Below are 16,561 nucleotides of genomic sequence, written 5' to 3'. Positions count from 1 at the left end.
TGAAGTGTTGGTGAGGTTTCCAGGAATTTTGCCCTTGAGTGACAGTTGCTAGTCACTGCTATTAGGACCAAATTTGAAAATAAAACTGGTTGATGTTGAGGGGAGACTGGACTCCAACATCACCTTCAGGTTTTGTGAATGAGGCAAACTTACTTCCTCAAAGAACAAAGAAACACCAATCTGGTGGCTCTTGATGCCTCTCCCCTCACCCACAAAACCCTTTAGGCAATGTTATTAAAGTGACCTACAGCACTGAAATTTCAAAGGGAAGAAATGAGTTAGATTCGAGGAATTAACATTTGCAGAAAGTCTTCAGAATACAGTGGGGGAAATAAACCTTTATTTCAGAAATAAACTTTGATGTTTGAAAACAAAGCATAAAGTCTGTTTCTAAACATAGAATGGGGGGCTGGAGAGATTGCTTGGTTAAGAGCACTGGCTGCTCTTCCAAAGGACCCAGGTTCAATTCCCAGCACCCACATGGCAGCTCACAACTGTCTGTAACTCCAGTTCCAAGAGATCTGACATCCTCACACCAATGCACATAAACTAAAATTAAATAAAAATTAAAAATAAATAAATAAATAAACATAGAATGGTCTGTTGGAAATACTGAGGGCAGTTCTTCCATGGCTCTTTGAAACCTTTCAAGCTGTACTGTGGCTTCTGGGAATGACCAGAAAAAGCAGACCCCAGAATGAAAAGCGGGAAACCACTCAACCATTCATCCACCTAGATAAAAAACAAAATGATAGGGGGCTGGAGAGGTGGCTCAGAGGTTAAGAGCACTGGCTGTTCTTCCAGAGGTCCTGAGTTCAATTCCCAGCAACCACATGGTGGCTCACAGCCATCTATAATGAGATCTGGTGCCCTCTTCTGACCTGCAGGGGTACATGCAGGCAGAGCTCTGTATACATAATAATAAACTTTTTAAAAAGAAAGAAGCAAAATGATGACTGAAGTTTTTTGGCTTTGGCTACAACATTGAATTTCGGCAAGGCCTAGACTAGCTTTTGCCTATGGACAGACACAAACTAGTGGCAAAGTTATTAGCTACAGAGATCTTGGGGCTCCTGAATGCTCACTCTCACTCTCAAGCCCCCCTGCCCTCTCTGGCTGGTTCACTTTCCTACAGTCTTTCTCCCTTCTTCTCTCCTTCCTTCACTTCCTCTCCTCCAATCTGTCATCCTCCTTCCTCTTTCCCCCCTCCCCCATACATTTCTTATATATGGGTCCCCAAGGCCACTTCAGTGAATGAATGAGCAAAGAACAGATGTGAAAAATGACAGGGATTTAAATTAAAAAAAAGAAAAATGCAGGGATGTAAATTTATGTTTAAGATGTTCTATCAAGTGCTGCAGAATTCTTACCCTCATCTAACTTGCATTTGGAAGCTTTCCTCAAACTTTAACACACATACAAGATGCAGGAAGACATTGCTGAAAATGGAGACTGTGACGGGATAGCATGTTTCAAATAAGGAATAATTAGATCTCCTGGTGATGAATCAAGGGGATACTCATGAAGAAGATGGCACTGCACTGAGACTTTGGAGGGTAGGGAAGACTACATTGTGCAGTGATGATGGGCAGAAGGGCAGGTGATCTAAGATTTAGCCAACAGATGACTGCAGTATCCTTTCAGGAGTGGTTCAGAATCCTGTTGTCTACAAATAGAGGGCACATATGGCAAAGGGATAAGAGTAAGAGACATCATGTAGATTTGCAGGACTTGGCCAACTTATATGAGTGTGAGAAATCAAAGATGATGTCACAGTTTCACGTCTTTGTATCAGGAAGGAAAACCATCACTAGAAATGTAGATGGTTGGAAAGAGGCTAGTGAAGATAGGAAAAGAAAATGATGGGTCGAGTAATATTTTCTTCTGTTGAAGGTGAAGCACTAAAGACTTTCTGATAGAAATACTCATCAGGCAATTATGAGATGCTGAATGGAACAGCAAGGGAGAGGTCAGATTAAAAGAAGATGTGGAATCCATTTGAACATGATAAGAAAGTCATGGGAATGGGTGCGTGAGTAAGCAAAGACAATGAGAAGGGTAAAAGGAAAACTTCTGAATGCCTACATCTAACAAAGGTTAGAAGGAACATACCAGACAAGCAAAGGCAGACTCACATAGAAGACCCAGAATGTCCAGTATCTCAAGAAGGAAAGGAATGTGACAACTCAGGCCAAAGCTTTACATGCACATTATATTATTTCTCCTCACGGCCCAAAAGATACAGTGGAAAGAGCATTAGAGATGGAACAAAGCAAATCCAGATTTAAATCCTGGCTCCACCATTTGTGTGTAAACTGGGGGAAAGTAAACCTTTTTCTGGGTCTCAGTTTTTCCAACTATAAAATGGGCACACACCACCTCCCTTTCAGGTTTGCTTTATATATTGTGATAAATTACATAGGTAACAAGTGGCGGGCTGGAGAGATGGCTCAGCGGTTAAGAGCACTGACTTCTCTTCCGGAGGTCATGAGTTCAATTCCCAGCAACCACATGGTGGCTCACAACCATCTATAATGTGATCTGATGTGCATTGTATACATAATAAATAAATAAATCTTTAAAAAAAAAAAAAAAAAAACAAGTGGCATACAGGAAGAACTGGGTCAATGTTATTTTTCTATGAGTCCCATGTGGGGGAAACTATCAACCTAAAAATGACCCCCCCCAAATCTACTAGAAACAAAGGAGTTTTGAGTGTGTGTTGAAAGAAAGTAGAAGTCCTGTGTGTGGCTCAGGAACTGGAGTTCAATTCCCAGCTCCCACACTAGGTGGCTCATTACTGCCTGCAACTTCAGTTCCAGGAAATCTTGGTGCCCTCTTGTGGTCTCTGGGAGCAAGTGCACACATAACACATGCAGACATACACATGTACAAATTAAGAAAATACAAATCTTTAAAACTGAAAGTAGAAACCCTGATGAATGCAACCTCTTAAACAACAGAGAAATTAAAGACATCAGACTTTTTTTTATAATTTTCTCTGTGCCCAGAAACAAAAAGAATTACATCTTTTGAAGACACTTATGGAAAAGCACCCCAGTTTTACAAGTATCCCTTGATTTTGCTTAGAACCACATGTCTCAGAGTCTAGCCAGCATGGAATGAAGTTCAGATCTCTCAAAACCAGTGTTACAGCTTTCATTCTGTAGAGTGGGAAAACCCCCCACCCTCACATATGCATGGACATTTGAAGCTTGGAAAATGACAACATAGACTCATACTTTCTCTTAATCAAGAAAGTTCTTGAAAGATTTGGTTTTTGTTTTTACTCACCAGATGTTGGCAAAATACATCTTAAGACATGTCCCATGCAAAAGCCTGGATACTATCATCCACACCCATGACTTCCACTTGAGCCTACAACCTGATGAGTCCCAACTATGCTTCATCTGAACTCCACACTTTCCTGGTGATCTCATCTAGTCTCGGGACTTCGGTTGCCATCTATGTACTGATAAGCCCTAAATATGTATCCCCAGTCCTGATTTCTCTCTATTCTGTGATCAAAATAACAACTTTTCTACCTCCATGCTAAAAGTGTTCCACAAAGTCAATCTGTTCAAAGTCAAACTCACTATTTCATCTTTTAAAATACACTCTTCTAAGCTACACACGGTGCTGCATCTGTAGACCTGGCTCCTCAGAGAGGCTGAGACACAAGGATAATTTGAGCCCAGGAGTTTCCAGGCCACTGGGAAACATATCTTAGCTTCTCCCATATCATGTGTACGTGATATGAGAGTGTGAGCATGTGACATAGCCATGTCAGGAAGACATGCTTTGTGCAGTTGGTTCTCTCCTATCTTTACGTGGGCTCCAGGGAATGAACTCAGGCCACCAGGCATACCTGTGAGTGAAGGCTTGTGTTTGGCAAGTCAGAGGACAACCTCACATATCATTCCTTTTCCTCCCCCTTTGTTGGAGACAGAATATCTCTCTTGTTGACAGCTCCACATGCCAGGCTAGCGGGCCCTCAAGCTACCAGGGAATGTCCTGTCTCTATCTCCCACCCTGCTGTAGGAGCACTGGAATTGAACGTGCATTCTACTATGCTGACTTTACATGGGACATGAGGATGTGAAATTAGGACCTCCTACTTGCAGGGCAAGCACTTTGCCCACTGAGCCATCTCTCCAGCTGTTCACTTTGTCATAACTCTCTACTTCTCACATGCCTTGTACGACAACAGTTTATTTTTTAAAGATGTACTTAGTTTCCTTCTATGTGTATGTTCGCCTGTGTGTCTGTATATCCACTAAATGCATGCCTGACGCCTTCGGAGACCAGAAGAGGGTATCAAGTCACCTAAAGTTGGGGGTTCCGGATAGTTTGAAGCTGGCATGTGGGTCCCAGCTCCTCCACAAGAGCTCCTAACCATTGAGTCATCTTTTTAATCCCTGACAACAGTGTTCTTAAGGCAACGAGACATGCCTCCCCATTTCCTAGAGCCATACTTCATGTCCATTTCTATGGTATTCCTCCTTGGACTGCCATAACAGTCAGAGTTTTCCTTGCCTGGCTCCCCCACTAGCTACGGAACTCCTTGTTGGCAATAATTTTTTTTTTATCTCATGCATCAACTCCTAGGTCAGAACCTGGCATAGAATCTGTGCTCAGTAACTGTGGGTTGAAGCAATGCCTGAATGAACACTATTTTAATATCAATATAGAGCTAGCATATAAAGGTCATTATTAGTAAGCCCCTTTTCTGTGAGTTTCCAGTTTTCTAAAACAAATACATGTCTTCTCCAGTACAAAAATTCTCAGACATCTAGCTTGGCAAGTGCTCTTGGGGCCACAGTCACATATAATACTACCAATGCTGGAAGCAGTCCTCCACAGTGGGCCCAATTCATAGTATAGGTTGACCATAGTTAATGAGGATCACATGTCCACACTTGGAGAAATGATGAACAGTGATAAATAAGCAGTAGGTCTGTGATATCAGTAGTAACCAGTACAGCAACAATTTGGGGCCAATCCAAGCATCACTCATTTTACCTGCTGTGTGGAAAGCAATATCCCTTACCTTTCCCACGGAGAATTAGGCTCATCCTCCATCAGACACGTCCAACCTTTTGACACTGTGACAAGCTATCATCATCTACAGAGTTCATGTTCAAGACTCATATGGTGAAGTTAAGAAAAATCTCCTAACATTTTGAGTAATGTTACAATTTTGTATTGCCCTGCATTCATTGCTAAACTAGGCCACAGGTATGTGTGACCCACAAGCTACAGGTTGGACACACCCTGCATGTGCTATAGCCATATCATCTGTGTGTATGCAGAATACAAGTGGCACACATGCACATACATGCATGTTGGAACCAGGCCAATCCCTGGAACTGAGAAGCTGTAGCCACTTTAGTGTAGTGCTTGTGTTGTGCAGATATGAGTTATGTTAAAGCACAGCTTTCAAATCACAAATGTAAGCTAAAACTGTGAAAATCTATCCACTGCTAAGAGTAACAACAAGTTTGAGTCAAAACAATATGTGTAATTAACTATGGCTATCAAAAAATAATATAAAGATATATATGTAATCAATGACTATATGTGCATATACATATTCAAATATAACATTTAAGTAACACCACGGCTAGAAAATCTCTGTGTCACCTCCTCTTCAATCTTCTTGGTCCAACAGGACTCCAGGGCTGGAGGAAATAGGTGTGTTTCAACTCCATCATCCTTTCTTCATTCTCTGCTGCAGAGCAGTTAAGACAACCATGCACTTAGGGAATCATTCTATAGTTACATGGTACCCTAAGCTCTCACTGGTCAGCAGTCAAGTCCTCAAGATCCTCTCTTCAAATGTGTGTTCTTATATCCACTCCTGTTGTTTAACTATGTAATTAATTACAATAATAATTCTGTACAAGGGACTGTACTCACCTGTCTAGAAGAGATCATGATTTAAATATGGCGCCTGCATTCAGTAAACACTGGGTTTGGATGAAGATGTGAGTTCCCTATATACTTCAAAATCATGGATGCAAAGGAAGAAGTACAGGTAAAATACTCTGGGCAACAAATGCACTTGTGGTTTCTCTCTGCATTATCCCTGGATACTTGGAGTTTCGAAACTCCATGTTCAGATCTTTTCCAGTCCTTTCTGTCTGTTATATGCTAGTTAATATTCTGATATGTACCAGAAGGTGAGCTTGTAATCTCCTCCCTTTGCCTGTCATTCTCACTCTTCCCATCTTCAGCATGCCCCCCTCGGCTTCACTTATGCAAAGCCAAGTTGTATAAAGAGCAATGGAGAGCCTCAGAATGTCAGGGTTCACAGTCTCAATACTAAACATGCAGTGATGGGAGAGACGGACAGAACTGGAAGGAAGAAAGGAAGTGAGCGAAGTAATTTATTCTACCACATAAAATCTCTCATCCTGCAAACCTAGTTTGGAATATGTCCTTCTGAATGCAACTTCATCAATCTTAATGCCATAGGTAAGAAAGAGTAAACACTGAGGACAAACTTGGCTGCCATCAGGACCGCTTAGTGCGGATGCTGCAAACAAGGCAACAGGTTGAGCAGTAGCTAAAAATGCTGCCTGTCAGTTTGTGCTCCTTTAACTGATCCAGGCAGCGATATTCTCACAACCCAAAATTAACAGATCTATATGGTAAAAAAAAAAAAAAAATACAAGAATTTATTCTATATCTGTATAACTTTACCTTTAAATTACTTAGAATTGCCTTGGCAACAAAAACTTACCTCTTTTCATATTTGACTAGTCTACTTCTTCCAGGGAATTAAAGTACAAGCAACTGAATTAAACCAATATTCTTTTTACTTACCCATAGGCAACAGTAGATTTAACCTGGAAAAATGATTCCTTTTTTAAAAACCCAGTAAAAATTAAACCAATACTTAAATACTGACTTTATTGAAATTGTATGTTCTAATGCATTCTAACTGTATGCATTTGTCAGTAAATACGTACTAGTACTTACTGCGCACACTAAGTATGGATACAACAATAAACACCATATACTCTTTAACCTAAAGGAGCTCACAGACCCGTGATAGGAATACTTGTAAGGCTGTACCTCAGGGTTACTGTAACCAGGATTTCCAGCTCTTTTCAAAAGAAAGACTCTAAAAGATGAATGAAAGTTTGACCCCAAAACTCTGCCATCTTCTCAATGTATAATGGAGACATGCTTCGTTGTGGAAATTTTCAAAAATACTGTTTTAAGCACTAAAACCTGTGTTGAGAAATGAACAACTTTCATCTCACAGTGCGTGAATGAAGGCAATGGATAGAAGTTCCTTTCATAATGATGGGTTTGACTTCCCTGTCCCTTCTTATCACCACTTTTGCTTATATTTTATCTTCCTTTCTATCAATTATTTATCAATGTAAGCCTATTAAGTACACTTCAAAGAGCTGAGCAGATTTCCTAATCTGGCATATAAATACAATTTCAGCTACCAGAAGGAATTAACTGTTCAGAACACCAGCAATGCATTGACTCCTTTTTTTATTCATGAGGAAATAACCAAAATTTTCAAATATGGCATTGTCCATCTCCCCACAAAGAGAAGCCAAACTGGAAAAAAAAAGTCTTTCTTGGTAATCACTTTGAGTTTATTTTTGTTGTTGTTGTTGTTGCTGTTGTTTTAAATGACAAGAATGTCTGGTAATTAGCATTTGGATATATGCTATTTAGTTGGCCTAATTTGAAGGAGAGGAGTAAAGCTTCTTTAGTTCGTATATTCAAAAAGCACTTTGCATGGGCCCAAGGTGTTCCAGTGGGCGCCTCGCCACTCACACACAGAATTTCAAAATGCATTTTCTCTGCTGATATGCCCATCATCACCCTGCTTTCTGAACCATGTTCTCTCGGCCATTATAGTTCAGGAGGTAAATTCCCATTACTTAATGCTGTCTAAAGCCAGTCTGGAGAACCATGGCTTGAAATCTATTTTCTGATGTTCATTTCTTAATGGAGTGCTAGAGATCCTATTTCAAGCCAGACATGCTGCTAAATATGGGCAAATGACTAGGGGATTTTTCTGCCCATGCCTCTCATTAGACCCTAGATTACCAAAAAAAAAAAAAAAAAAAAAAAAAAAAAAAAATTCAAACCCATTTACAAGGTCGGCTAGGGCTCAACAGATGTTGGTTGTTGGAACAGTCTCTTGAGTTGAGCCTGTACACGGACTCTGATCCCAGGTTACAGAAACCCATGAGGTACTGAAACAATTCTATGCATGTTTCCTAACTCAACTTCCAAATATGGTCATAGCAACATTAGCAAGAAGGTCTAGTTGACATTAAATCAAAGGGGTCTTGATTTAGGAGAGGTCTTTTGATTTATGTGCTATAATAATTGTTGGTCTTTAACTATACTAATCCAGGCATAGCAGTGCTGCTGACTTCAATTTGTTCTTTGGATATTCAACATTAATAAGCCCTACCAGTTATTAAGAGTCAGCAGATAACTGAAATAAGTCCAAATCTCTCTCCAGCCAAAATACATAAAAACTAAAAGTTGATCTACACAGCCTAATAAAGTACCCGAACACTGGGCTTAAGCTTTTAAAAGAAGCTTGGGAAAGTATGTGGGAGTTCATATAAAATACTTAATGATCTAGAAATTCTATTTTTGTTAATTATCAACCAAGTGCCGTATGGTACTATTAGCATTGTGCTCAGCACTGCTCAAATAAAGAGCTTTCCCTTTAAGAAGCTTATAATCTAAAACATACAAATAACCATATGCAGAAAAAAAGCTAGAGATCAGAGTAAAAGGAAGCATTCACAAAAATGTACAAATTCAGCACGCCAGAACTTTTCAGTTGAGCAACATGATCCCCAGTGAAATTCTTTCCAAATGATGTATCGTGTGCACAAGTTATAAGTGATTATCTTCAATTTTCTTAGAAATGAGTAATAAGATCCTTCTTAAGACCCATGCTTTTGTATAGGCATCAAACACTAAAGTTGGCATGGCCATTGATAGCTGCCATTTAAAGAGAAAACATATTTTCTGTCTTGTCTCATAGGAGACAAGCCCAGGACTCTTTTTTCCCCCAGGTTGATAAAAAGCAGTCTTTTCCTAGGCTACAATGAACAGAAAACATTGCAACTCTAAAGATGGAAGCAACAGAATGCTCAAAAATATTGCATCAAAATATTGAATACAATCTACTAGCCCATAAGAAAAAAAAAAACACATTGCAAAACTGACACCATCTGCGTCATCTAGCATCCACCAAAACCTTCTTCTTCTGTCTCTTTTTAAGATGGAGGCTCTATTAAGAGACTTCTCCCTATCTCCCACTTCATCTCTTCAGTTCTTTTCCCTTGCCCAGGCTGCCTATTGTGATGATTTCAGCCAATTTCCTGGAGGTATTTTTCTAGCCTCTTTCACCCTATTTAATCCTACAAGTTTCCTGGGAAGCCTGTTTACTTGTGTGCTCCCCCACTACACTGCAAACCCCTTGACAAAGAGACTTGCTCCTCTCTGCACCCCCACCCCAGCACCTAACACAGAGCCTACCAAGGTGCCCCACCAATCATCGGCGATCTCCATCAGATTGGTGGCCCCTTCTAAGCACTTATCAGTCAGGATTTATGCAATAAATATATTCAGAGCACATGTGGAAAAAAAAAAACCTCTCTAAACTCTTCTAAATTAGCACACTGCAGTGCAACTTTTGAAAAGTTTTTAACAAATCACCTGCTCACCCAAATGTCTAATGCAATCTCAGTCTCAGTCTCTCTCCCAACATTAGGACTGTTAATTGTTTCAGGATAATTGGAGAACCACAGCTGGCAACACAGATATGGTTACTAGTTCTCACAGTAAAGGCACTCTTGCACACACAGGCACGCACTAGCGGGCGCAAGCGCTTGCGCACACACACATTTTAAAACAAACTCTTTGTTTCGAGAATTTTGCTTTGTATTTTTATGTTTCATCAATTTCAGGAAACTCCAAGGCTCTCTTGGCTCTTGGAGACTGCCTGCCTTTTACCCATAGGTTCATCTGGCCTTTCTGGATCAGTTCCCCCACTTACCAAGGCCCACTCCAAGGCAAGATCTCTCAATTGTAGGGGAGTTGCAACACTACCAGGGTTTGATTTTCTCATTCCCTTCTGCCCCCTTGCAACTCCCACCCCCCACAAAAGTGGTGCATGGCATTCATAAAGTGAATTACACTTGATTTTTGTTTAGAGGAATTTTTTTTTCAGACTTCTGTAACATTCCCTTGAGACAATTGGAAACATCATTGTCTGATTACTAGCTCACTTCCCTTGCCTAAAATTGTATCCATTCTTGATTGCGCCTGTGGGTAGGTTAAGCAAAACAAAATAAACATCTAGACTTATGAGCTCATTGGCTTTTTTCTGAATTTTTCTAAATTAAATAAGGGCAAAGAGCTGTACTGAAAGTCAGTTATATGGATTTCCCTGCCAAACGCTAACTCTGTGTGCCTGGTTTCCATCTGTAGTGCTTTCCAAGTTACAAATCCTTAAAAAAAAAAAAAAAAAAGAGGGGTCTGAAGAGATTCATGGATTTGGGGAACATGCTATTTAGAAAGGCTATCCATTACCTTTGAACACTCTAAAAGAAATGGAAACATGAGATTGGAAGGGTTAAGGTCAATTTTGTAGAAGTCTAGTGCAGTCCTACAGCACCAGTGTTTTATTTTTTAGGCTGGTTGATTTCAAATGCCATTTAGTCTCATCCATATTAGCGTAAGAAATGTACCTTATCCACTCCTAACCCAGTTCTGTTAATGGCCCAAAGTTAGCAGTCAATCCCAACTGTGCCCTTTCCGTGAAACAGGACATTCTTGACGATTTGCCCTTAGTGGGACCGAATCTCATTTTATCTGGGACAAAGAAAGCTTTAATGCAGATAGCACAGTGCAGCAGACAAACTGAACATGGCTTAAACTATAGATGGGGGGATGGGGGTGGGGGGAGTCAAGCGGTCATCATGATGGCTCATAGCTATCAAATAATTTGCAGCTCTCTTTCAGTTTCTAACCAGTGAACGACAGCAGCAAATTACACATTTATTCACTTTGAAATTATGCACTTGCCATTGTACTCAGTCTGCCACTATCATTCTTCTCTGAAATACTGATGAGCTCTTTCCACACAAGAACATTAGGATTTTTATCTTATCATATTTTCAATATCTACATCATCCATATTTGCCCAACTAAAATTCAGGGAGGGAAAATGATTTGGTCCCAGGCCTGAGAACCTGAAAGCTATATTCCTAACGTCTTTTTTTTTTTTTAAAGTACATGGTAGCTGTATGGATAATCACCATATTTGAATTTTGGACTTGTTTTCCTGCCTGCCGTGTGCTGTTCGCCACTTAATTTTATTAAATATAATTGAAGTGAGTATGATTGTGCTGGGTTTATATTTTTTAAAAAACTGGAAAAATGTTTTCTGCTAGAGTTTAGAAAATAATAGAGGAGGGAAAATCTCTGTAACAAGTAAGTCTCTCTAAGTATGCTCATCCTTAGGCTGGAAGCACGCAAGGCAGGAAGCAAGCCCTGGCCAACTCTCATAGACACAGTGTGTGGGCCCTCCCAATACTTTTATACAGATGTAGCAAAGAGGCAGGCAGCCAGAGAGCTGGGGGAAGGAGAGAGAAAGGCAGGCATGTGCGCCTGCCCCCCCCCCGTGTGTGTGTGTGTGTGTGTGTGTGTGTGTGTGTGTGTGCGTGTGCGTGCCTATGCGTGTGCCTGTGCCTGTGCCTGTTAAGTGTGCCTGTGCGTGTGCCTGTTGAGTGTGCCTGTGCATGTGTGTGTGTGTGTGTGTGTGTGTGTGTGTGTGGTGTGTAAGGGAATTGCTAATGAGTATCTAAATGGACTTTTTTTCTGTGTCCCGTCCCGCTCCCCCTCAACGCCCCCCCCCACCCCCGCTTCTTTAAGCACCATTTTTATTTCACGACTTCGCATCAGCCAAAGGCTGCCCAACCCCAACCCTGGAGCAGTTCATCTTGTGGGGGCTCAGCCTGTAAGGACCAATTTTTACATTATCAACAAAAGCGTGTTCTCTAGCCTTAGCAATCTAATTACCCGGCACTTCCAGGGGGGAGAGATTCGCCTGTTGTTTGGGCTCCGTAGAACTGATTCATAGGTTGCCCCTTACAGCCCTTGCACACGCCCACGTGGTACGTTATTAAGACTTAACAGTGGAAGAGGTAGTTCTACCCTCCCTTAGAGCGATATTTAACATATGTGCAAGTGCATTTCAGTCACCAAAAAAAGGGTGACCAATTACCTTTGCAACTAAACAGCAGGCTCGCTAGGCTCTTTTCATCAACCTAAAGAAAAGGCTGAGGGCGCACTGGCTGCCTAGGTAACCTCCTGCCAGTGAACGCTCCCTGGCAGCGCCCACAAGGCGCGCATCCACATTCACAACTTGGTCCAATGATCCGGCCCGCCTCCCTGACTTGTTGAGAACCACCAGCCAAGTTGTGGCAAGGCTTGCTCCCAAAGTCTCCCAAGCGCGGGACGCGCGCCTGGCTGGCTGCACGAGTCTTCCGAAAGAGACCCCCGGAGGCCACAAACCTCTCACGGTGTGCAAATACGGTTGGCCGCCTTCTTCGGAGCGCTCCTCTGAAATTTTAATATTTTCGCAACCTATTCTTCCTGCCCAGATTGTTAGTATAGCAACTTGTCCTGATGGGATTCTAAGGCAGGCGTTAAGAGCCCGACCGCTGGAGAGTCAATCACACAGGGCCATTAATATTCATCTGTTGACAGCGGCGGCCCTCAGCTAAGGTTAAAATATGCCCTTACAGAACGATCGGATTGTTCAGAACAAAAGCCAGTCGCTCAGAAACTTCCTCTGCCTAAAATCTTCTCCTCTTCGGGGTCCAGCCTGTCAAGGCAGATGAATTTGGGAAGGGGAGGAGTTAAATCGTCTTTAGACTCGTGCTCCGCAGGCCAGCACCGCCGATTTTTAAAGCGATTTTACCAACCGAGATGAGGGGAGCTGTTTTGAAGGAAAAGGCTCAGTCTTCCACGTTTTAAGGGGGCCGTCCTACTCAAAAGTTTCCTTCAGTGTGTCTTCACTAACCCCTACGGATTCAAAGATTTGTGCTCAACTTTGCCTGCACTTGGGCCCGGCCAGCCTCGGGAACCCAGACTAGGGAAAGGAAGGCATGGGAGACACACGGTGGAGAAAGTACGGCCAGAGCTGCGGGTTTAGCTAAGGCAGAACGCGTGAGTAAGGGAGATAAATTCTCGAGTCAGCCTCTCCACGTTGTGAAGCCGCTTTGCTAGGACCAGAGGGGAGCCAGCTCCCACCTTCCCGCCCTCCCCAAAACTGGGAGCTAGAAAGGCGATCTCTGCCATTCCTTGCTCTGGCTTGCTCATTCCCTGACAGCAGCGTGAGCCCGGGGCTTGTGGACAGAGTCCACACATACTCTGCTTCCCTCCCTCGGTAGACGGTAGATGATTCAGGCCTGGGGCAAAGCGACCATTCCCCAGGTAACAGGGAGCAGAGAGCACGGCCGCCGCGGCCCCTCCGGGCTAGCGCGCTCTGGGAAGAGTCACTACGCGCGTCCTGGCTTCCCGCTGTGCACGGTAAATGCTCAAGGGACCCCTACTCACCTGGCACAGGGGTTTCCGGAACCCATTTGAGTCCGGGCTGCAGTCTCTGGAAGAAAGAGCGGACCTGGTGACAGGTGGCGTCTGGAGGCGGCGGGGGCTGCGCCTGTCCCAGGCAGCCCAAGCCGAGCAGCATCGCCACCAGCAAGCACGCGGTGCGCACGGTCTCGGCCATCCTGCTTCTCGGGGGAGCGAGGAGAGCACGAGAGAGTGGCAATAAGAGCTGGAGCGGTCCCGAAACTCAGCAAGTCTGGCAGTGGCCTTGCAGAGCAAGAGAGTGCCGCTACACAGCCGCTGCAAAAGTTTCCTCGCAGCTACCTGGGCGCTGAGCGAGGGCGGGAACCGCTTAGCTGCGCGGGGCGGCCCTGGGCGGAGCCTTGTAGGCGTGGCAAGGAGGGACGGGGCGGAGCGAGGCAAGCGGCACTGCCTGGGGGATGGCGCGAGGTCTTGTAGCTGCTGGCCTGCGGGATGCGGGGCGTGGCGGGGAGCTTAGCTGGAAGATTTGGTTTACCAAGGCGGGCAAACCTGGCGGGAGAGGCGCGGTTGAAGGATGAGAAGCGTGTGCGGTGGCTCCTGGCAGCCCTGCCCTGCCACAAGCTCGCCGCTGCCCTACGCTGGGCGCTCTGGCATAACTACTGCAGAGGGGCTGCAGGCTCCAGCACGCTGATTGGCTTCCCAGCAGCAGTCCCCTCTGACTGGCTCTGGGAGAAGTTCCCCAGCCTCACTCCTCCTTCCCGCCTCCCATAGGCCTACAACCGAGAGGGCTTTTCCTTTTCGCCTTTTTGCAAGCACTCAATCCTCCCTTGGAGTGGGGTGGTGGTCCGCAGTTTAGTTACACACACACACACACACACACACACACACACACACACACACACACACACACACACACCGCGTCCACACTAGGCCTTCTCCCACTCAAATCCGGCTCCCTCTGGCCTACAGAGCCCACACAAGGCTTCCTAAACACAAAATCCACCTCCTTGTTCTGCTTTCTGAGAAGGCTTTCTGAGAACCCTTTCCCAACGCAGCTCTGGCCGAGCTCTCAAAGCCAATGCACAAATAGTCACGTTCAGGAGCAGCTGGGGACCTCTGGATTTTACAGCCTGCCTCATCTTTGTACCTAAAAGGTCTGGAAGCCCTTATAGTTTGCTGGGTCTGATTCAATGGAACCGTATAGAGCGTGTGTGTGTGTGTGTGTGTGTGTGTGTGTGTGTGTGTGTGTGTGTGTGTGTGTGTGTCTTTATTTATTTAAGGCACTTGATCCTGATCCCCACACGAATCATATTGCCTGCAGGACAGGCAAGGGAGATCCTCATAAACAAAGTGTAGCTGGTGAAAGTAACTCATTTAGAAATCATTTTACAGATTAAATTCATTAAGCCGTAGGTAGTCTGTTTCATACCTGGAGTAGAACCCTATCTGGAAGGTTTCCTGGATGCCAATCCCCATTTCTTCTATTTAGTTCTCACCATATATAAGTATATAATCATGACCTATGCACTACGAAGAAGGAATCTTTGCATTGGATTGGTTTTCTCCGGGACTCCACTCATGTGCACACACAAAGACCAGCCGTAGCCCAGTGTCATGTATCTAGTAGAAATTTTCCTATCTCAGTGTAAACTAGCTGCTTGTTTGATTGTGGTCTTGTTTACTAGACAGAAGTATGCTTGGAGAAAGAGAAGATAAGCTAGGCTGGAGGGAAAGTGCCTGTGTCATGAATAAATGAACTGTGAAGCGAGACAAAGCAATAGGAAGCTCACGGAGAAATTCACTCATTCGCATCTACATGTGTTCATTCAGTTACCCATATCTGAATTCCTACTATGTGCCAGACTTCTGTGAAATCCAAACAGAAAACAGAGACACCAAAATCATCCTGTAGTACCTGGCCTGGGGGCGGGGGGGATTACAAAGCTAATGGAGAAGCAGCCGACAAAGCAAAATTAACACATTCTGCGTTAAGTGGCAAGATGGGGTCCTGAGGGTTGAGCGGATGGATCAGAGAAAAGTGTCCCAGAAAAGCGGATGGCCTAAACTCGGACTTGAAAGCTCAGTAGGAGTTAAGGTGAGAAACGATTGGGGGAAGGGTGCCCAGGCAAGGAAGCTGGGTGACCAAAGAGGAGAGGCCCTGGCATGGCCCATTTGGAGAGTAGGAGGTGCGAGTAATGACTTCAGGCTGAGGACTTAAAAGAGCTAAGGCAGGAGGGAGAGACAAGCAAGGGCCAGGTTACGCAGTCTGGAAGGCTGCAAAGGAATCTGGGGAACCACTTAAGGAAATTGTAAGCATAGGGGGGTGACATGATGACATTTGTCTTCTTAAAAGGTCTCTGCAGCCATGTTTCAGAGGATGGTTTGAAGAAGGGAAAACACTGGAAGCAGGGAGATCAGTTATGAGGCCGTGAAACTAATACCCGCAAGAAATGATAAAGGCCTGTGTGTGACGGAGGAGTTTTGGAAGGGGGAAAAAATGTCCTAGAGATATTTAGGAGAGAGCACTACAAGTGCGTGCTGATCTAGTGCCTGTGGGGGTTGGGAGAGAATGAGTCAAGGATGGAGGGCTTATTCACCCCCCTCCTCTTTTTTTTTTTTTTTTTCAACAAACATTTGAGTGCTGCCTATGTATCTGGCATGCCTCTCCTACTTCATAATTTCGCCTGGGGCTAGGCCTGTGCCTGCATTGAACATTTGACAAATGACATATCCACTTTAAAAGAAACACCAATTAAGAGTCCTAATTTGGCTGGTGCGTTTGATATGTTCCACCTGTGGAGCCCTGTGACCAAAGGGCAGATTGGAAGGCAAGCATTGATTGAATTTCATGACCTCGCAGAGGAAGACATGACCTCCCATAAATTCATGATCTTCCAGAGCTCATGCAAGGGACTACAAAGGCAACAGTTGTTTTCAACTACTGGGCATTGAGTACCTG

At 43.8% G+C, this 16,561-nt stretch overlaps 1 protein-coding gene across 1 annotated transcript in view; it reads right to left on the bottom strand.

Annotated features, from left to right (window-relative positions):
* GPC3 (glypican 3) overlaps positions 1 to 13,990 on the bottom strand; it is a 346,350-nt gene extending 332,360 nt beyond the window's left edge. The window contains exon 1 of the mRNA XM_084790106.1: positions 13,630 to 13,990. Within this exon, the coding sequence (XP_084646232.1) occupies positions 13,630 to 13,801 (172 nt within the window). The 5' untranslated portion in view covers positions 13,802 to 13,990. The remainder of the gene's footprint in view (positions 1 to 13,629) is intronic.
* Between the last annotated feature and the right edge of the window lie 2,571 nt (positions 13,991 to 16,561).

Source organism: Acomys minous, assembly GCF_964271855.1.
Source record: "Acomys minous genome assembly, chromosome: 7".
In the NCBI taxonomy this organism is placed as follows: domain Eukaryota; kingdom Metazoa; phylum Chordata; class Mammalia; order Rodentia; family Muridae; genus Acomys; species Acomys minous.
The sequence above is the reverse complement of the archived record's forward strand: the minus strand, read 5'-3'. Positions and strand labels throughout refer to the sequence as shown.